This window comes from Arvicanthis niloticus, chromosome 3 (genome assembly GCF_011762505.2).
Source record: "Arvicanthis niloticus isolate mArvNil1 chromosome 3, mArvNil1.pat.X, whole genome shotgun sequence".
Lineage (NCBI taxonomy): Eukaryota > Metazoa > Chordata > Mammalia > Rodentia > Muridae > Arvicanthis > Arvicanthis niloticus.
The window spans coordinates 83,845,725-83,867,587 of record NC_047660.1 but is presented as its reverse complement, the minus strand read 5'-3'; the positions used below and the strand labels follow the sequence as shown (position 1 = coordinate 83,867,587).

Here is a 21,863-nt window from a genome sequence, read left to right as displayed (position 1 = left end):
ATCCAGTGTGAAGCTCCCCAGGTTGAGAATGGCATTCTAACTCTGCAGACGTTTTCTGAGGTGTATAGACTTCTGGGTAATTTCAGTGTGTGGTATTTTTTATAATAAACTTTTTACAAATTTTAAGTATAAGTCTGTAGTTCAGTGATAGAGTGCCTGCTGAGAATGTGTGAAGCCCCAGTTTTGATCCCCTATGTAGGGGATGGGGAGGAGAGGAGAGGAGAGGAGGAATAGGGCTAGGAGAGAAAGAGGAGGAGGAAGAGGAAGAAGAAAGCTTGGACACAGCACTTTTTCCCTGTTGTTTAAGGCGAGGCAGGAATATTCAAAGCCAAGCATCAAACCAGTCCAAACTAGAACTGAAGCTATTTCTACAGTAGAGCAGTTCTCATGATGTCCTCAAAGCCACAGAGGTCAAGGGTAGAAGTGGAGAAACCTCACAGGAGTGAGGAGAACCAGTCTGGGGAAAGCTGAGAACACCAGGTGGGGCAAAGGTGCAGTATCCTTATGGCACCACTTATGGGAGACAACTGATGTCAGCAGGTGGCCTGTCACCTGAGTATCTACCCATGGTAGCACACATCTTGAATCCCAGCGCTCAGGAGGTAGGGCAGATGGATCTCTGAATGTTCTAGGTCAAGATGGTCAAGAGCAAGTTTCAGGACATCAGGGCTACGTAGTTGAGAACCTGTCTCAAAAGCAAAAAGCAAAAAAATTAATGTCAATAGGGACTCCAAAACAGTAAAAACATTTTAGCAGTGATTTTGTTGTTTATTTTTTGAAAGAGTCTTTGTATAGTCCTGGCTGTCCTGGAACTCAATATGTAGACCAGGCTGGTTCTGAACTCAAAGAGAAACCTGTTTGCCTCTGCCTCCTGAGTGCTGGGATTAAAGGTGTGTACCGCTACTTACCACTGGCTCAAAAATATTTCTTTTTTTGAAGTGAATTTATTTTTTCTAAACATTTAATTTCAGTTTTATTTATGAGTGAGTATATGTCACATGTATTCAGGTACTTGTGGAGGCCAGAAGATATGTCATATCTCCTGGAGCTGGAGTTACAGGAAGTTATAAGATAAGCCATGAGACATGTGCTGGAAAGCAGCCTCGGCCCTTCTAGAAGCTCAGTGATCTGATCTCCGTGCTCCTTCCTCTTACCTTTAAACTGGCATTGTGCAGAATATCCATTGTGACTTTTTCATATCTGTATAGAACATAACTTGAAATTAGATTTTGTTTTGAGAGCAAGATTTAGCTCTGGGTGGCATTGAATTCACCTCACTATGCAGCCTAGATTGGCCTTAAACTCACAGAAATCCTCTGGCTTTTAGTCTTCCCAAATTCTAGGATTATAGGCATATGTCAGTATCCCTGGCTTCCACAGAGACTATACTTATTAAAGCATCCTTCCCTCCCCCCCCCCTTGCTCCCTTCCTTCTGAGACAAGATCTTATGTATCCCAGATTAGCCTCAGATGTACAATATAGCTGGGGCTGGCCTTGAATTCCTATTATTCCTGAATCTACCTTCTTCATGTTGGGGTTATAAGATACCCACGGCCCAGCTCAAACTACCATATATCTATCATAATCAGTTTACACACACCTTTGCATGCACTAGATAATTTCCAATGCACAATTGCAAAGTGACTCTATTATCTTCAGTTTCCAGACAAAGAAACTGAGGCTCACTGAGCATTTGTGAGGGACTCGGGGTTGTACATCTTCACAAGCAGCAGAACGATTCTACACAGGCAAAGACAGAAATATGACTTTTGTTACAAGGACATATGTGTTTCTTAATAGACACAGGAAGCCAAAAACCCTAATGAGTCTGCCTGCCACTGAAAAGTAGTGTAGCCAATCAGATCTGGGGACCAGCTGGCACACCTTGGGGCAAAAAACAAAGACAAAAGTCTGCGCTTAATATCCTCACCCTCTCTCTTTCTCTCGTGTGTGTGTGTGTGTGTGTGTGTGTGTGTGTGTGTGTGGTGTTTGTTAGGAATTGATCTTCATGGTAGACTCCTTGCCTCGTGCATGGAAGGCAAGTGCTCTACCCCGAACCGTCCCTAGCCCATAAACATTATTACTACTTTAATGCTTTAGGCATTTAGGGCTAGAACCTTACTGTATAGCCGGGCTCATAAGAACCTGCCACCCTCCTACCTTAGCTTCCCAAGTGCTGAGATTTCAATTGTGTGCTACCACGCCTGGCTCAAACCTTTCATTGATTTATATTCTATAGACAGGGTGTTACTTTGTAGCCCTGGCTGGTCTGGAACTCACTTTATAGAACAGGCTGACCTAGAACTCAGAGATCCACCTGCCTCAGCCTCTGCTCTCAAGTACTGGGATTTGAGGCATGTACCACTACACCCAACCAGGATTTCTTGAACTGGCTTCCTTACCATTGGTGGGCTTTAGTTCTCAAGTCCTAGGCAGACCTCTGGCCAGACATACTACTTGCTATGATCTGGACATAGTTTTTCCTCCTGTTCCTGTTACCTGAAGGGAACATGTGTCAGTCATTCTCTATCAGGGGCAAAGATGCTTTCTTCCCTCTCAGCACCCATTCTAGCATAGTGTCTGCAGTGTGCTGGGCTCGCTGGTTTGCCAGGAGTGGAATTTCCTTTCTTTTTATGGAACCTATTCCTGTCTCCAGGACCCCAGCACCATTCTAAATATCTTTCAGGTCTCCTTAGGATGTGGAAAGATCTGAACAGCTGTTTATTTGTTTGGTTTTGAGACAAGATGTCCCATTGTAGCTGAGGCTAACCTGGAACTCTGGGTAGCCCAGATTAGCCTTGTACTTGAGGCAATCCTTCTACCTTAGCCTCCGATGTGCTGGAATTGCAGGCACGAACTACCAACCAGGCTTTAAAAGTGTTTTTCTGAGTCCAGTCCAGGGGTATGGGTAGAGAGGAGGGATGCCTCATTTTGAATTCACCCTGAGTTCAAGCAGTCTCAGTTCTTGGGTTCCTGGAGGGTAAGAATTTACACCAGGGCACAGGTCAAGTGAACAAGTAGCTGAGTTTTAGTTGAGCAGATAGAATATCATCCAGAGTGGAGGGCAGTCAGGCTGGGCCTAGTGTCTGCACTCACAAGTCTTGGCTTTGCACCAGCCTAACAAATCAGTGAGCTTTGTTTAGGGAGAGATTCTTCTCAAAAAATAAAAGGTGAAAATCAGTCAGGGAAAGGGGCTTCAAACTTGGGCTTCTATACACACGTGCATACATGTGTATGCCTACCCACATAGACACATGCACCCAAATACATGCACACACCCATTAACAAGTCCACACACCCTCCACACTCGCCTTGCCCTTCATTTGAGTCAAGGGACTTGAGTCTAATTCAATTTCTAACACAAATGAAAGTTCTCATCGAAGGGCAGTGGTCACAGTGCAGGGCAGTTTGGTAACACACTGATGTTACAAAATCACAGAAGTAAACAGATGCCTTTGAGTATAGAGCCCCAGTTGAATGTAGAACCAGCAATTGGGATATCTATATTTATATCTATTATATCTATCCACCTACCCATCTCACATGGAGTCTACAAGGCTCAGGGGATGTTACCTGGGTATGGCTCTGTGCCTGGCCTTGAGCCTTCTCTGCCTGGCTCATCAATATGCCTTGTCACAGAGAATTTCATCTATACAGCTAGATGCATTATATGATCATTCATTTAGAATAAAATATAGGGGCCACTGAGATAGCTCAGCAGGCAAAGGTATTTTCTGCCAACAGCCAATACCAGATAAACTGTGTGTTCCACTCACATAGTACAAGGAGAGAGCTGACTCCTGTGAGGGGTTCACTGGCCTCTATGTGTACTATGGCATGCATATGTGCATGTACACATGAATAAATAAACACATGTATGTAAAGTAAATAGAATCTGAATTCCTTACACCGTCATGTCCAGGCACTGCATAGTCTACCCAGTGGCAGGTCTTGGATTTCCCTTGCCTTGCTCTCTGTTCTACACGCACTCTTCCTTGCTCTCCCCACTCTCTTCTTCTCCTAGCACACTGCCATCTCGGGACTCTGCACTCGATGCTTCAGTCACTAAAGTGGTCTTCACTGAACGGTAGGGCACAAGTGGGTTGTCTTCAATACCCTTCCTGTCTGGGCATGCTAAGAGCCTATGTTCTAACCACAATGGCCTCTCCATACCCTGACCCTTCCATGCTTTGTTTTTCTCTTCAGCATTGATCACACCAGATGTAGGTTGTTTTTCTTTTATTGTCTGACTCTGCAATACGATGCAGGCTCTATAACTGTGGTGAGTCCATGTCTTTAGATCACAGAAGTCACTTGGCATCTGAGGGTATTCAGATGCTAAATACCCAATAAGTATTTGTCAGGTGGATACATGAACAGACAGCTTAGTGATGCCTTACTTCCTGCCATCTGTATTTGTGATGGCTAATCTTTATGATAAACTTGACTGGATTTAGAATCATCTACAAGACACACCACTGGCCAATCTCTAGAGAGGTTTAACTGAGTGAAGACCCACACTGAGAGTAGGTGTCACAGTCCTAGGAACTAGGGTCCTACACTGAATAAAAGGGGGCAAAGGAGCACATCAGCTGAGCGCTGGCATCCTGCTTGTGTGCTTTCTGATCTGTCCAGATGTGAGCATACTCATTATCCAGCTGCCACACCTTCCCTGCCTGGACCAGCTGTAGCCTTAAACTGGACTTAGTCACAATGCTTAGAAATCACATCCCCACCCTACCACCCATTCCATGGTTTTTCCATTCCAGAATTTTGAAGAAAAAAAAATAAGGCAAGGTCTCACTCTATAATCCCAATTGCCCTGGAACTTGTTCTGTAGACCATGCTGGTCTGGAACTCACAGAAACCCTCCAGCTTCTGCTTCCTAAATACTGCTGTAACAATTCCTGGGTCACACAGAGGAACACGCAAAGGGAACATGCCTTAGCAAGGGCATTAATTTTGCAAAAAGGGCACAGCAAGGTCCAAAATGGGCTAGCAAGCACGTCAGGATAGGAAGTTCTTAAAAACAACAAAAAAAAAGTGTTTCCAGGTCCATTTTATCTGCATGTTGTATGTGCATGTTCTGTCTGTGTACCACATGCACGCAGTGTCTGCAGAGCCCAGAAGAGGAGTCAAATCCCCCTGGGACAGAGGTTGTCAAAGCTGCCATGTGCTCTGAGAACAGAGCTTGAGTCACCTGGAAGAGCAGCCAGTGTTGTAACTGCCGAGCCATCCCTCCAGTCCTTGGTTTTTATACCAGGGCAGATAATAACTGTGTGTGTCTCCCATTAGCTGGGGTCCAACCTTACAGTCTTTCAAGATCGGCTAGTTTTAAAGGAAATTAAGGAGATTGGGAAAAGGTGGGTTGCTTAAGTTCCAAGAATGGGATATATGTGAACAAACATTTTATTGATGGGAGGGAATTCAAACATTTGCATTAAGATATCACAAGATAGGGGGATAGAAATAAGCATAATAAAATCTTACAAGGTAACAGAGAGAGGGAGGAGAGAGAGAGAGAGAGAGAGAGAGAGAGAGAGAGAGAGAGAATGAATAAGATCTGAATTCCTTGTACTTAAAAGCTTTAGAGTGCTTTACAGATATTAGCTGAGTGCCTTAATCCCAACAGTCAAGAGGCAGAAGCTTGTAGATCTCTGTGAGGGGTAACCTGGTCTGCATAGCTAGACTCTGTCTCAAAAAAAAAAAAAAAAAAAAAAAAAAAAGACTAATATTTAATGTTTCTTACCTTGCTGAGACTAAAGGCACGTGCTACCCTGCCTAGCATGAAAAAGACATTTTTAGTGAAAGAGAGTCCAAGGACCCTTCAGCACAGCCATCCTCCTGAAGATGGAAATGTGGCACCTGGAGCGGCACAGAACTGCCACTAAGTGTTTAGTGACTCAATCCAAGTGGGTAGAAATGGAGATAGCCGGAGGCGTAGCTCCCTGAGGGGAGGACCAAGGGAGGGTCCTTCTGTGGGAGCTCAGCTTGTTTGCTGGACATCAGGCGTGGGTGACACAGGCACAGCAATGTAACAGCGCTGCAGAGGTGAGGGTCACAGAGGACGGTGACTTCATCCCACACAGGCCGTGTGGACTAGAGGACTAGGCCAGCACAAGCCTGGCCTGACATATCTTTGTTGCCCCCCTCCCAGATTTCTTCCACTGTTTTAAAGGTTAATGGGGAAACATGGAGACTCTGAGTTTTATCCAGAAAGATTTACATCCTGAGGAAGTAGTAAGGCAGATTGCAAACACGGGTGGCATATTTCCCCCACTGTGTGGGGCTAAACAAACCTTTACAGGGCAATAAAAATAAACACCAATGGAATCTTTTGTTTTGTTTTGTTTTTTGTTTTTCGAGACAGGGTTTCTTTTTGTAGCCCTGGCTGTCCTGGAACTCACTCTGTAGACCAGGCTGGCCTCAAACTCAGAAATCCACCTGCGTCTGCCTCTCAAGTGCTGGGATTAAAGGCATGCGCCACCATTGCCTGGCACCAATGGAATCTTTAAGCAAAGCATTTCTCAAGATTTTGACTAAGGCATCCCACCTATGTTAATCAGACTTTTAAAAATTATTTATTTTTTTATTTAATGTGTATAAGTGTTTTGCCTGCATGTATGTTGTGTACCACGTGTGTGCCTTCTAACCAACAGAGGCCAGAAGAGAGCATCAGATCCCTGGAACTGGAGCTTCAGACAGTTGTTAACTGCTATGTAGTCCTGGGAATTTAATCTAGGTCCCCTGGAGCAGCAGTGCTCAACCTATCAGTTGAGACCCCTTGGGGAGGGCACATATCAGATATTTACATTATGATTCATAACAGTAGCAAAGTTAATTATGAAATAGCAATGAAAATAATTTCATAGTTGGAGGCCACCACAACATGAGGGACTGTTTTAAAGGCTCACAGCATTAGGGAAGTTGAGAAGCACTGCCCTAGAACATCACCCAGGGCCATCTCTCCAGCCCCTGATTATCACTGTGACAAATCATGAGGGAAATAAGGGAAGATTTACCTTAGTTCCCAGTTGTAGTTCATGGTTGGCTGGCTCTGTTACCTTGGGCCTGAGGCAAGCCTTGAACATCATGGTTGCAGGAGCAGATGATGGGGGCTGGTCACCTCACAGTGACCCGGGAAGCAGAGAGGAGTAAGAGGAAGATGCGCTCCCCGGTGACCCACTTTCTTCAACTAGCCTCCAACTTCCACAGGTGCATTACCTTCCAACAGTCTAGTCAGGTTCTGGGTTCATCTATAGATCCGTCCACTGATGGAGTCAGAACTTGCATGTTTGGATCATTTCCCCAAAGCCCCACCTCAGAACACTGCTTGTATCAGGACCTAGCTTTGAGTTGTCTGGGAAAGCTCCACATCGGAAGCCTAATAGCATGTTTGCCCACACTGTGAGGCAGGTGATTGGAGCCCTGCCAAGCAGCGCCACTTTGACACAGACCACTCACCTCTCAGAGCCTCCGAAAGCCTGGCAAGGACTGTCATCCTTGAGACAGATTACAAAGCATTAGAAAGCTGTTTTCTCCATGAATGGCACATTATGGTCAGGCTGTAGATGCTTCCTGAAAATGCCAAAACACAGATCCAGGAAAGGCTCAGCACAGCACACTTTATCTAACCAGCTCCCGGGGCATTTCAAACTGTAAAGTTAAGCTCAAACTGTTTAAAATGGCCAACAAGACCCCAGCCAGAAATACGCCAACCTTGAATAGCCCACAGGGTGCTGGGGGAGGGGTAAGCACCTGCTGTTTTGAGTTCTGGCTGTGTAACTCAGGCTGGTCTAGAACTTGTGATGCTCTGGGGCTTGCCTCAGGTTGTAAACTGGAGGTTTTGGGTCCCATTGAAGCATTGGGAGTGATAAAGCCAGGAGGGTAGGAGGTCTGAGCAAATGGGAATAATATCCTTATTAGAAAAAAAAAAAAAGGCCCCAGAGATTTTCTAAAACTTTTTTTTTTTCCTGACATATGAAAGTTTGTTGAACAGTTGGAAGTCTACAAGCCCAGGAGGGCCCTCCTTAGAACCTGACTTTGTTGGCATCCTGTTCTGTGACTTCCAGCCTTCAGAATCAGAAGTGGGTGTCATTTAGAAGCTGTGGTATTTTGACACAGCAGCCCTGCCCAACAAGGGTCCTTCCTCAGTATGTGGAGTAGTTAGTAAACTGTTTCCTGCTGCCTAGTGGGGTTACCCCTGTATATGTCTAAGAACTTGTAATATAAAGGGTTTGTCACTCTATGAATGTGGTAATGAGCTTGATGGGGGGGTGGGGGAAGAATGCCAGCTAGGCACCTTTAATCCCACCACTAGAGACAGCCAGGTAGATCTCTGAGCTTCAGGCCAGCGTGGTCTACAGAACAAGTTCTAGTACAGCAAGGGCTACATAGAAAACTCAGTCTCCTCCCACCCCCAAAAGAAGGGGGTGGGGGAGTCAAATGGTGACGTGTGTGTGTGTGTGTGTGTGTGTGTGTCTATAATCTCAGTGTGTGTGTGTGTGTGTGTGTGTCTATAATCTCAGTGCTTTGGAGCCGGAGGCCAGTGTGACTATATATACCGTGTGAGCTGTATAGTGAGTTCTACAGGAGGAGTGCCTGATTTAAAATGCAACACACTGGAGGTAGACACAGAAATATCGAAGTCAAGGCCAGTCCCAGCTGATAAGAGCTTGATGCCAGCCTGGGCTAAGGTTTCAAACAAAATGAGTGAATGGGAAGTCAGTAGACGGACCTAATAAGGGGAACTGTTGAAAGGGAAAATGGGGTCAGGCTCTTCTAGAAGGAGAGATTGAAGCATGGGAGGCCTGTGGCACAAGTGAGATTCTCTGGTGCTGGCTTTGAAGACCAGTACAAGAGAAAGAGGGGAGATACCCCCTAGGGTTATTTTGCCTGGCCTTGGCTGTCAGCAAGGAAACCTGACCCTCAGACCTCAAGTTAAACAACACTGAATGAATTTGAATGACATTCTTCCTCAGAGCCTGCAGAAGGAACACAACCTGGCTGAAACCCAGTTTAACCCATGAGACCCTGAGTAGAGACTACCCAGTAGGCTGATCCTTAATGGCCATCTTGTTCCAGCCTTATCATTGGAAATCAAAAGTAACTGTATCTTTAGCAAAGAACTTCAAATCATCTCTCCCAGAATGGCCAGTGAGGTACCAGGAACAAACAGGTGTGGCCTCTTTAGAAATAAACCTAGGCACACACCTGCACCGTCTCTGGCAATCAGGAGTGGGACCTTGCCCAAGAGTAACCCCTTTGCTTTGCTTCTGGGGGGTGGGGGGGACCCGACAGAAGCAACTCCTCTACTTTGATCACAGGCTCCTGAGAACTCCCCTCTCAAGCAAATCTGTCCTCCAAACTTCATGGATGGACCTCAGCTTCCCTCTACAAAGTGCCCACTTTGCTCAGGGCATATGGCCAGGTATTCCCTGACCTCACAGTGGCCCTGGCACCTGTAACCATACAGAGAATCCTTCCACTGTTAGCTCTTTTGTGATGCCCCATTGGCTAGGCAGGCTCTAGCTTGGTGATGTTGGGCAGAACCACATAGTTCCTACACTGGTCAAGCTTACCCACGAGCAGGCAGTGCAATCTCTTTAAAAAGCCGCCGGATCCATTAAATTTTTACCCAGCTCCATGGGCTCTTCGTGCATTCAGGATATCCAGGTAAGCCCTAAGAGTTCATGCCTTCGCTTGCTGAGCTTTGCCCAGCAGGCTCCAGGCTTTGGATGTCCACTCGGTGGCTGGACCAAGCTATCTGTCTATCTGCTGTACAGACAAGATTACTGTAGAGTTCCCTTTTCTGTGAAACCAAGTAGACACAAAGGTAGATTTGGAGAATGGAAATCACCTAAACTTTCCTTCTGTGCCTTGATCTGCTTCACTGGAGACGGGAGGAAGCTAGCTTAAGACGGCCCACGCGCGGCCTGGGGAGCTAGTGGGCGGCGCCTCTCCTAGTGGCCATGGCTGGGACTCCAGGGCACTGGGCTTTTTGTGACAGAGCGTCGAGTGACACAGGCTATCAGGGCGGCCTGGGCTAAGTGGGCGCGGTGTGCTGCAGGCCGCTGCAGACAGGGGGCAGCCGCGCCCACTTCCTCTGCCACTCCGCACCCGCCGGCGGAGCACCCGGGGTGGCCGCGCTGCGCGCCCAGACCTACCGGGCTGCGGCGACGAGGCGGCCCTCGGCGCGCTCCGATCCCACCGCGCACTTTGCGACCGGGCTGCAGAGCATTCGGCTGCCCACATGGACACCGCAATGAAACGGAGCCGCTCTGAGGAGCCGGCGGAGCTCCCGCCGCCTGCCCGGGAGGCGGAGGAGAAAGAGGAGGAGGAAGAGAGGATGGAACAGGGCCTGGAGGAGGAGGAAGAGGTGGACCCCCGGATCCAGGTAGGATGCGTGACAGGAGCCCACAGCCGCACCCCGCCAGGGCTGCCGTGGAAGTCTGGCGTCTACACAGATACACGCCTTACAGCCTCGCGTGTTCGCGGTCGCGGGGTGGGGGCTGCCTATATCCAGAAGGTGCACCAAGGCTTGGGACACCCATTTCACATTCTCCCTGCGGCAGGCTTCGGTGCCCGCGTGAACGCGGCCTGATTATTGCGGGGATCCCTGCAGACCCTCGGCCCAACCCGAGGGTCCCTACAACAGGACCAGTGGTTCAGGAGGATTACAACAAAGGAAAAAGGGGGCGGGGGCCCCGAGCGGAGTCGGGGTACGCGTGGAGCACTGCACAGCCCCGGGGCTTCGGCGCAGCGTTATCCCAGCTGTGTGGATGCAGACGTCGTGGTGGGCCAGCAGGACAAGGTGGTTGTCGCCTGCCCCTGTGGTGTGGGCTGCACTGGTGCGGGGCGTCTCGTGAGCCCTCACCTGGCAGAGGTGCCTATCGTGGGCCACCTTCCTCTTTTGGTTCATTGTCAACACATGGTGGGCGTCGTTGCCACTGTTGGCACGGTATTGCACTTGGCCTGAGACTGTTTAAAACCCTCCTTTTCCTTGTGAGGTCAGTGTGAACACCCACCAGGGACAGCTGATGCGCAAAGCCGACGTGTGGAGGCAGGGAAAATAGAAAGCCTGGCTTTCTGTGCCTCCATTTCCAGGAGAGATAGTTAAAAAACAATTTCCAGGAGTGACAGCTTAACCTCTTCACCTTCCTAAGCACAAAGCAAATTCCTTTCCATGACCTGTTTTGTACCCTTTCCATAAATCATTAAAAAAAAACAAACTATTAAGTATGGTTTGCAATTTCTGGATCCAATAATTGCTTGTAAGTGCACAGATAAAGAAAAAAAGAGCATGCTATTAATTCACCAGTTTGGCTTAAATTAATTATTTTGTCAAATTAACACACTAAAGATCAGTGAGAAAACCGTCTCATTGGTTATTCTGTTAATTCAGACCCTGGGTTTGGATTACAGAATCTTGTGGGTTTGGTGTGGAATTTTGTTAACAAGACCTTTGTTCACAGAGCAAAGATGAGTTGAATAAAGATGAGATAACTCATGTTGGCTACTTCTTATAAAATGTTAGATTGCAAATGTTTAAAAGAGGTAGGATTAAAGCCAGTTAACAACACCCCAGTTAGGCAGGGTGAATAGTGCACACGTAGAAAAAAAAATCATCTCTTTATAGGGAAATAGCCATTAGTGAGTTAACGCTGAAGTCTGTCTCTGTCCCGCTGCACCAGCCTTGTGATTCCTTGTGGCCACATTTTCCTGTACTGATTTCCTCGAAAAGTTCTTTCCTACAGCAAAGGGTGCTGTTTTGACTGGGTTAAGTTACTGTTTGTGACAGGTGAGTTTACAAAACAAAACAAAAACAAAACAAAAACCTTTCAGGGAAAGATAAATCTGTAGAACCTTAAAGATGTCAAAAAAGGACACAGTCTGCAAAAGGTTTTAGAAATGCCGACGGCTTTATCTTTTAGCTTAGCTGTTTTCTTTTCTTGAAGAACGAACCGACTTGCATCATTCAGGGATGACTTTCCAGTTGTAAACTAAGTTACCCTAGAAACAAAAGGCTAGCCCTTCTAATCTCTCTCCCTCTCTCTTTTCATTAGGGAGAACTGGAGAAGTTAAATCAATCCACGGATGATATCAACAGACGGGAGACTGAACTTGAGGTACAGAGAGCTGGGGCACTGTTCTAGGGTGAAATAGTGTCAGTCACCTTTGACACTGGGCTGGTTAATTTTGTTTTAATAGCTGGAGGGTGAGTGCAGGAGGCCCCTGCTTGGATGTTGAGCAACAGCGTGTGCCGGCTGGACAGTAAAGTACACCGCAGTCCTGCTGTGGGCAGATGCCTGTGGATCCAATTTCATGTGCTGTTTTTCATTATGGAGGCTCGATTGGGGCCAGAATCAAGGGCTGAGCAGAGTATTAACTAATGCTTAAGCCCCAACTATTCCTGTATCTGTGGAAAGGCTAAAAGAATTGCAATATAGCCAAACTCTTTAATGGAGTTTACATCTCTCAGTATTTTATTTAGGGTGGCTTCTTCCATTTATGCTTGGAACTGTTATGGTTCCCTCAGATTTAAGTCAGATATTTTACTTCCCATCTTAAGAATTCACCTCTCTTTCTGCTTCCCCGCTCATTTCTTTACTGTCTGAGTGTGAAGAATGTAATTATCTTAATGGTAACAAAAAGCTGTTTGGACTGGGAAAGGGCTTTATTGCTGGAAAAAATTTTGGGAGATAAGATCTTTTTTTTTTTTTTTTTTTGGTTTTTCGAGACAGGGTTTCTCTGTATAGCCTTGGCTGACCTGGAACTCACTCGGTAGACCAGGCTGGCCTCGAACTCAGAAATCCGCCTGCCTCTGCCTCCCAAGTGCTGGGATTAAAGGCGTGCACCACCACCGCCCGGCGGGAGATAAGATCTTGATTTGAACTTGAGAATGTTCCAGTCTTCCTGTAAACAAGTTGGGGTTCTTAGAAGCTACCAATTTCTAGTAGTGGTTGGGGTAACTAGCCAATGGGAGCGTACCCCTGTGAGTGACTGTCAGGGCTGAGGGACTTTGTAGAGCTGCCGTAAGAACCTATTTCTATAGTAAAAAGAGTAAGATAGGCCTAAGGAGAAAGCAGAGAATCGGGCCCCTCAGAGCCAGGGTGTGGCAGAGGGATAGGAAAACACTTCGCTGGAGTTCACTGGCAGCCTGCTTTCTGATAACATGTAGTCTTGGAACTCACAGGTCCATGTGTGGGTGGCAGTGTGTACTAAAGTTTCTCTTGGCTGTATGAAGGTTTATCTATCACTAACTCCTATTCTGACCTACATAAGGAATTGGAGAACTGTGAAGTTGGGCAACTGAAACCTCTCAGAACCTCACATTTCTAATGCATTAAGCAAGCAAACAAACAAACAAATCTTTGCCAATTTCCTCTTAGGTTTTATATGGTTCTGTCACAACAGTCCAGATGCTGGGCAGTTGGAAGCCATAAGTTGTCCATGCATATGTGTGTGTGTGTGTGTGTGTGTGTGTGTGTGTGTTAAACATTCGCCTGTAGTCTTGGCTGACTTGAAAATTCAGTGTGTAGTGGAGAATGGCTTTAAACTCTGGATTCATCTCTCCATGCCGGCGTTACAGGCCTGTGCTATTATATTCAGCTACTGCAGACTCTTTCATTTGTGCATCCCAAATGTACATAGACAAGTTGGAAAGAATGTGTTTTGTTTTGAGCAGAAAGTTTGGCTTGTTTATGTTTGCAGTGTTGGAATGAAGCCCAGGGCCTTATGCATGCTGGGCAAGCACTCTACCGATGGACTTGTGAACCCGGGGTGAACAGAAATCAGGGACAGCTGGCTGGCCAGGCATGCTGTACATTCCTGTAGTCCCAGCACCTGGGAGGCAGAGGCAGAGGCAGGAGGATCAAGAGTTGAAGGTCACATAGTCACAAGCAGCAAACTTGAGGCAAATGACTCTGTCTCATGAAAGAAAGGAAAGAAGAAAGAAAAGTAATCAGGGACCACTGAGGCAGAGAGCTAGAGATGGCAAGGAGAGTGGTCTGGCTTTCTGTTCCGGTTTCCAAGAGAGATAATGGGTCCTGGTTTGCCTGTCCTGGTTTGCTTGCTTTTCCACTGTTGGTCACCATTCTGGGTGGAAACAAGATGTCTCATAGCCCCATAACTCGGTCTTCGTGGCACCTGCCTTCTGGGAGTTAGGTTGGTTCATTTTGTTAAATTCTTTTTAGCCCTGATTTCCGAATTCCACAGATTTGGTGTGTCACAGGAAGCCACCGGACAGGTGTTTCCTGCTAGGCTCTGGGGCACATTTGGAGCCCGGGGCACATTAGTCAGGCATCTCTAGAGGAGCAGAGCTTATCGGATGATTCTCTTTCTATACAGAAAGGGGGTTTATTAAAATGGCTTAAAGGCTGTGATCCAACCAGTCCAACAATGGCTGTTTACCAATGGCAGGTTCAGGAATCCAGTAGTTGCTCAGTCCACAAGGCTGGATGTCTCAGCTGATCTTCAGTACACACTGGAATCCTAAAGAAGCATGCTCTAATGCCAGTGAAGGGACGGGCTTGCCATCAAGAGTGAGAGCAAGCAGGCAAAGAGAGCGAGCAAGCCTCCTCCTTCCATGTTCTTTCTGTGGGCTGCCAGCAGAAGGTGTGGCCAGATGAAAGGGGGATCTTCCCACCTCAGAAGCAGTCTGGATTAAAAAGTGGGTCTTCCCTCTTTACATGATTTAATTTAGAAAAAAGCCCCCCACGGGTGTACCCAGCCACTTGGGTTTTAGTTACTTCCTGATGTAGTCAAGTTCACAACCAAGGATTCACGGCTGAATGGTATGAGCTGAGGGTTTATGTGGGGTAGCCTGTCTGGGTTGTGTTGTTGGGTGGCCTTCCCCTGGTAGGGTTACAACCAGAATTGACTCAGAGACATATTAATAAGCTACAGAAGCAATTTAAAAACTCCCTAGCTGCTACATTAAAAATTACAAAAGACATAGGGGAAATTAGTGGTAACATTTTGTTTAACCCGGAATATTCACAGTAGTATAAATTCAACAGGGACTCACCACCGTAACAAAATAATTAACGTGGGGGCTGGCAGTGTGGCTCAGAGGAAGAATGCTCACTGACAAGCCCAAGGCCCTGAGCTCAATCTTCAGGACTTGGGGGAGGGGTCGACAAGCATGGGGGTGGGTACATGGGATGACACCGCTGTTGAGGATGGAAGCTGAGGACACACACACACACACACACACACACACACACACACACACAGAGGCCAGGGAAGCAAGCAGTCTTCTATCTCGACCTCGCTGTAATCCCCAGCAGCCAGAGGAGTTTGTGTGCTGTCTTCAAAATTGGTGCAGAGCTTTCACTTAGAGCACATCCCCGATGTACTTCAGAACTCAGTAGCTGTATGTGCAGCCAGGCTGCCCCGAACTAGTAAGGGTTTCCTATCAAACTCATGATCACATTGTTAGAATCTGGAGTCGAGAACCAACCATGTGCATGTGTGTGAGGCTCTGGCCTCCAGCTCTATGTCAGGTGGGGTGAATAAGACAAAGCCTTGCCCTCAAAGAGTTTCCATTGTCATTGAGCTGGGTAACTGTTTGACAAACAATTGGAGAGTGCCAGGCTATAGACCCCTAGATAGAAGCAGGCAGTAAGAAAGCATCCCTGGACAAAGGTCTGATGAGGAAACAAGTTGAGTGTGGGACTGGAGGTGTGGTCAAAAGATTCGGTAGCCAGGCATGCTTCTGTAATGTAATCCTAGCATTTAGGAGGTAGAGGCCGAAGGATCTGGAGTTCAGAGGTTTTTGTCAGTTATATGGTGAGTTTGAGGCCAGCCTGGGATACATGAGACTTTGTATAAAAAACAAAATGTACAAGAGATATTGAAACAGGAGGATCACTGTGAGTTCAAAAGAAGTGAACTATGCCCCTATCTGAAATAAATAAATAGATAAAAAATGTAAAGGTTAGGCATTTGACTAGCTCATGAGAATACAACTGAAACAAAGGCACCGAAGCACATTTCCCCTGGAACAGAGGCTCAGCTTTACTGTTAGTGGTCATGTCTATGGCTAAGAATGGGTCCCGAGTGAGGATGTTTATTAGCATGGTAGCTCATGCCTAGGATCCTAATATTTGGGAGGCTGAATCTGGATTTTGACTTTGTGCCCATTTTGTAATCCCAGTACTTGAGAGGTAGAGGCCGATCAGGTGTTCAAGGCCAGCCTGGCTTCTGTCTCAACAAAAACAGAGCTACCTATTCTGTCAGGCAGGGAGCTGCAAATGTAGTCCCAGCTCCTACTGAGAAGTCGGAGGCAAGAAGCTATCGAGATCTGTCAAGATTATAGGGAGAGTTCAAGGCTAACTCAGTGATTAAATTAGACCCTATCTCAAAGCATGTAAAAAGGGCCAGGGAAGCACATCGGTGGTAGGTCGCTTTTCTAGTATGTGGTAGACCCTGGTTTTAATCCCTACACGCATCCTAATAAAAAAGTCAAACCAAACCAATAGCTATTCAGTATATTAATCAGTTGACTAACATTGGACTAGTTCCTACCTCCCACTTATGCCACATGTCACACATAAACACACTAGGTGCCACTACAGCATTATGGCATCCATTGGACATTGTCTTAAAAACCTAAAAAAAACAAATCAAAACACCGGTGTTCTTTCCTCTGACTCTGAAATGCTAGAATTACAGGAGCATGCCACCACATCCTGGATACCATTACCATTTAAAAATAAATAAATTAAAGAACAAAACAAATACAACCTTTTTTTTTTTTTGAGACAGGGTCTTTCACTATGTAGCTTTGGCTGTCTGGGAACTCACTCTATAGACCAGGGTAGCCTCAACACAGAGAGATCTGCCCGCCTCTGCCTGCCCAGTCCTGAAATTAAAGGTATGCACCACCATGTCTGACTCTTTAAAAATACTATTTTATTATTTTTATTTGGATGGTTCTTGAGTGCGTGCATGCGTGTGTGTGTGAGTGTGTGTGTGTGTGTGTGTGTGTGTGTGTAAGTGTAGAGTCAGTTCTCTCTTTTTTTGTTTTGTTTTGTTTTTCGAGACAGGGTTTCTCTGTGTAGCCCTGGCTATCCTGGAACTCACTCTGTAGACCAGGCTGGCCTCGAACTCAGAAATCCGCCTGCCTCTGCCTCCCAAGTGCTGGGATTAAAGGCATGCACCACCACTGCCCGGCGAGTCAGTTCTCATATCAAATATTTAAAACAGATTAGACAAAAAATTTCTAACTCTAATTAGAGCCAAGATTTGTAATATTCCATGCTTTTATATGTAAATATATGTATATATTTACATACACACACACACATATATACATATATATAAAATACCTTTATAAAAACCTGTCTTCAGCATTTCTCCTGAGTGCTCTGAAAGGGGCCTAGGGCTGGCTGGCAGAGCAGGAGGGAAGGCCAGGGCGCCTGCTAGTTAGTCCTTCAGCTCCTCAGTTGGAATCAACAGCTGGTGCCTCCCTCCTCCCCTTCCTGGGAGACAGGGCCCAGCCTTGGGAATGTGTATCTTCTCTCCTTGCCCTGAGAATGAACAGTCTTGCAAGGTGACTTGAAAAATAAATCTCTAGAGTCCTCCCAGTTCACATAAGGCCTGCACCCAGAACCTGTCTTTCCCTCTTCCAGGAACAAGCAAACCTTCAATTTAAGAAAACAAAAACCAGAAACAAAAATAACAGCCAGCCACATTTTGAGCTTGGGAACTCCGGGGAAGGAGGGGAACAAGGGGGCGGATTTCAGACAGCCTGACTTCTGTCCCTAATGGATTATCAGCACAAGTCAGAAGAGAAAAATACCTTTATTAAAGGACAGTGCCATCACACCCTGCCAGTTTCTCTTCTGTGTATGTGGGCATGGTGGGCACGTGGCCAGGAAGGTCCTGTCAAACAGCTTGGTGCTTTAAAGAAAGTGCTAGAGAACATTTGCAGAGATAATTGACTGAAAAAAAAAATGTAGCCAACAACCACACATGTCTTTAAGCAGGTACCAAATCCAGGGCCTGGTGACAGGTCAGCTGGGCTGGGTGGAGTCTGGCCTGTGAGATCTGGTTGAAATGATTATTTTTCCATCCCCCACACATCCACTGGGATAGACTGGAGTCCTGTTTGAGACACCAGGGGCTGCAGTGGTTGACGGATCATGAGCCATGATTCTGTTGGCATGGGGCCTCCCATCCCTTGGATGGATGGATGAACTGCTGATTGAGAAAGGTTCCAAGAAAGAACCATGGAGGCATCTTGGGAGGCTCCTGAGGATCTGACAGGATAGACACCATCAAAGGCAAGGCCTAAAGAGCTCAGGTCATCTGAAGTAATCCTCCAGAGCAGTCTGGAGTGCAGAGGAAGAGCGCTGACAGGACAGATGTTGCCTGTGTGAGGACTGTCGGAAGCAGGTCACCGCTTTTGTTCTATCATTCTCTTCAGCAACAGAAGCCTAGTTTCTCACAGAGCAGGAGGCTAGTCCAAGGTTGGGCTCCCTTCCCAGCTTGTGCAAGGATGCCTCTGGCTGTCTTCTCATCTTGAGAGTACAGTCCTCTGTGTATTAGGACCCATCCATACAGCCTTGTTTAACCCACTACTCCAAAGGCCCCATTTCTAAATATGGCCAAAAGAGGACCTCATGCCCTAAGTCAGTCCATAGTCACTTTCCTCAGTGGAGCTTCTGATGAGACCCCCAGTTTTTTAGGGAGACTTTGAGAACAGAATCAAGAACTTGCTAGGGAAACACATAATGGTTCTGTGTCCATTTGAAGTTAGGGGTTTAGAGTGAAGTCTGCTCCTGTTACTGGTCCATGTTAACAGCTGGCTGATTGTATAGACAACAGGTTTCTTGTGAGCATCTTAGTATAAGCTCCATGGGGCCTGCTGCTATCCTGCCCCTATGACCTGATGCTTTGGTGTGCAGTGTGTGTGATGTGTGATGCTGGAGTCAGGCTTAGTGCTCAGGGCTAGCATTCTACTACTGAGCTAGAGCTCCTAACCTTTTTTTTTTTTTTTTTTAATTTCAAATTAGAATGTCATAAAGCTGTGTTGCCCAGGTTCACTCTATAGTGTAGCCAAACCAGACCTTAAGCCTGCAATCCTCCTTCCTCAGCCTCTGGAGTTGCTGTGTATTACAGGTCTATATATCCTATGTTCCCCACTTACTGAGTGTGGGAACCTTGAGCAGGTCATTGGGGTGTGAGCCTCAGTTTCCTTGTTTGTAAGATAGCTGTGAGTTAATGAAGCCCCAGGGCCTTGGAGAAGGGGAAAGGAAGGACCATGGCTTGGGCATCGGGTGATTTGGTTTAAAATAGATTTGATAACTCTGAAGGAACCTTGTAGCTTGAAATCCCAGACTCGTCTATGACTGTTGAAGGTGGTGATTCTCGTCCAGATCCTCAGGTGGTCTGGGGAGCGAGAGGAGATGCTGGGTGAGAGATTGCTTTGAGGGTTATGCAGGGTAGAGGTATTGGGTTCTTGGATGGCAGGAGGTCTGCTGGATGCTGGTCAAAAGAAGACCCCAGTGAGTTGTCCTAGGCTAGGCTGGCCACAGGGTCTGGTGATAGCTTTGTTGTCCCCCAATAGGTACTGCACTGACCTTTCTTTGTCAGAGAGAGGGCTTGTACTGGCCAGGATTAGGCAAGGTGAATTTTGCAGCCATGAGACTAATGGGGCTCTATGCTGAGGCCATCTGCTGTGTCACAGAGACAGCTTAGTGTGTGGGTGGTGCACGCCTCTAATCCCAGTGCTTGGGAGGAGGAGCCAGGATCATCAAGATCAGCCTCTCCACATGTCCGGTTCTAGGCCTGCCTAGGCAACCTGAGAGCTTTTCTCAGAAAGAGACAAATAGCATAGCCAGCAGAAGTGAGCTTGGTGCCCTAAATGAGCCCTGGGGACACCTCCTGGGGTTTGCATTAGGGTGCTGGGTAAATGCACAACACCAAATGGCCCATTATGGCTGTGTGATCATAGATTGTCACATGGTGCACTGGGCCTCAGTTTCAGTGTTGCTGCCGATTGTCTGGGTGGGGACAGCTGCTGCAGGGTGGGGGATCACAGGACAGGCTTTCTGTCTATTCTAGAATGTGTCTTCTGGCTCGTTTGGCTTCCTTGGGTCCTTTAATAATGACACATAACAACATGAGCACCTGCTGTGTGCTACATTCTGTTCCATATCAAGCCCTCAAAACAATTTTATGATATAACCATGTTGTCTCAGTTTCTCAGTTAACAAAACTAATACAGGATGAATTTGGGTGTCATCTCTGTAAGCTCAGCCCCTGAGTAGCTGAGGGGACGGATTAGTTCAAGGCCAACCTGGACTACATAGAAAGAGCCGATTTCAAAGAACCCCAACCACCACCACCACCACCACCACTACCACTACCACCACCACTAAATCAACCAGTCCACCATAAAATCCAAGTGTCATCTCTATGGCAAGTGCTCTGGGCACCACACTGTTCTTAGGGTGACTTTGAGAGACTCGTGACTCACTTTGATAAAATATAAGCTGTGGTCTCTTTTCCTTCCCCATAATCTGTTCACTTATGAAGGTGCTGGCTCATAAAAGTATAATACTCAAATGTCTTTGAATATGTTAACATCTTAAAAATTAAGACAGCATCACCCTTTGTAGCTAGCTGGCCTGGGATTCAGATGAGCCTGTCGCCTATGTATGTGCTATAGCACATTTTTAAAGTGACCCTTTTTTTGGTGTGTATTGGGGGAAATAGGAGAAAGGGTCTCATATAGCCTGGGCTGTCTTCAAACTCCTGATCCTCCAATCTCCATTATGCAAATTCTGGGATCGCTGCAGGGCGTTATTATACCCAGCTGTAGAGTGGCCTTTAGTATTAAAAAGGGATGACTTGTGGCCTTGGGCAAATGGCTATGATATATTTTGGAATATATAATAATAATAATAATAATAATAATAATAATAATAATAATAATAAAAAGTGTGTGTTGGGGCTGTGGAGAATGCTCAGCAATTGCTCCTCTTCTAGAAGACTAAAGTTGGTTCCCAGCACCCACCTTGGTCATCTTACAGCCACCTGTAACTCCAGTTTCAGGGGATCAACACCCTCTTCTGGCCTCTGAGAGAATCCCCCCAACAGCTTATATGCACAAGACACATACATACACATAAAAAAACCCAAACTATATGTAAGGTATATACTGTAAAAGAATGTGCATATAAGAGGAAAAAGGTCTTTTTACAGTATTCCTAAGTGGACTGATCACTACCAGTTAGGGCTAAGTAGACACAGAAATTAACATAACAGTGAGTCTTCTGAGCTGGGCATGGTAGCTCACACCTGCTGTCCCAACACTGGGAGCCTGAGGCAGGAGGATAAATTCAAGGCAACCTCAAAAATGAAGATGACTTTGCAGAGTCCTTTTTAGTAGTTTGACACTGCTGTGGTGTTTTACTTTGTGTTTATTATGTTCTGTAGAAACAGTCAGTTCCCAATGGAGTTTAACAAACCGGTCATCAGTAGTTTGAGAAGCATGACTCAAAAAATAAGGCTGTACACTCAGGCATTACCAGTGGCTAAGGCTGTACACTCAGACATTACCAGTGGCTAAGGCTGCTGCTAAGACGCTGGTGGCTTTATTTTTCATTTCTTGGTGCTTTTCTGATTATTTACAATGATTATGTTTTATTGTGTTAGGCAGAGGGCTGATGGAAGAAATGAACCTATTATAAAAGATGATTTCTATGCCAGAGAAATTAATTTCTATGCCATAGAAATTAAATTCTATGGAAAGAATTTTAGGAACAATAAAGACTGTTGGGATTGATAGTTCCTGCCTTAATTGTAAATAAACCACACGGTTGATGGGGTGCTTGGTCAGTTTTTGTCA

At 46.2% G+C, this 21,863-nt stretch overlaps 1 protein-coding gene and 1 long non-coding RNA gene across 3 annotated transcripts in view; one reads left to right on the top strand and one right to left on the bottom strand.

Annotated features, from left to right (window-relative positions):
* Window positions 1-489: 489 nt before the first annotated feature.
* LOC143441766 (uncharacterized) lies at window positions 490-9,769 on the bottom strand. Of its 2 annotated transcripts, XR_013109439.1 has the most exons (4): window positions 9,583-9,769; window positions 7,466-7,579; window positions 1,155-1,200; window positions 490-685 (listed from the first exon to the last, which is right to left on the bottom strand). It is a non-coding gene; the product is annotated as an uncharacterized LOC143441766 (long non-coding RNA). The 2 variants fall into 2 exon arrangements; XR_013109438.1 differs by lacking the exons at window positions 7,466-7,579; window positions 9,583-9,769 and adding an exon at window positions 7,024-7,162.
* A 239-nt stretch (window positions 9,770-10,008) lies between these two features.
* The window catches only part of Sh3bp5 (SH3 domain binding protein 5), a 63,753-nt gene continuing 51,898 nt past the window's right edge, over window positions 10,009-21,863 (top strand). Inside the window, exons 1-2 of the mRNA XM_034498793.2 lie at window positions 10,009-10,397; window positions 12,067-12,129. Of these exons, the coding sequence (XP_034354684.1) occupies window positions 10,254-10,397; window positions 12,067-12,129 (207 nt within the window). The 5' untranslated portion in view covers window positions 10,009-10,253. The remainder of the gene's footprint in view (window positions 10,398-12,066; window positions 12,130-21,863) is intronic.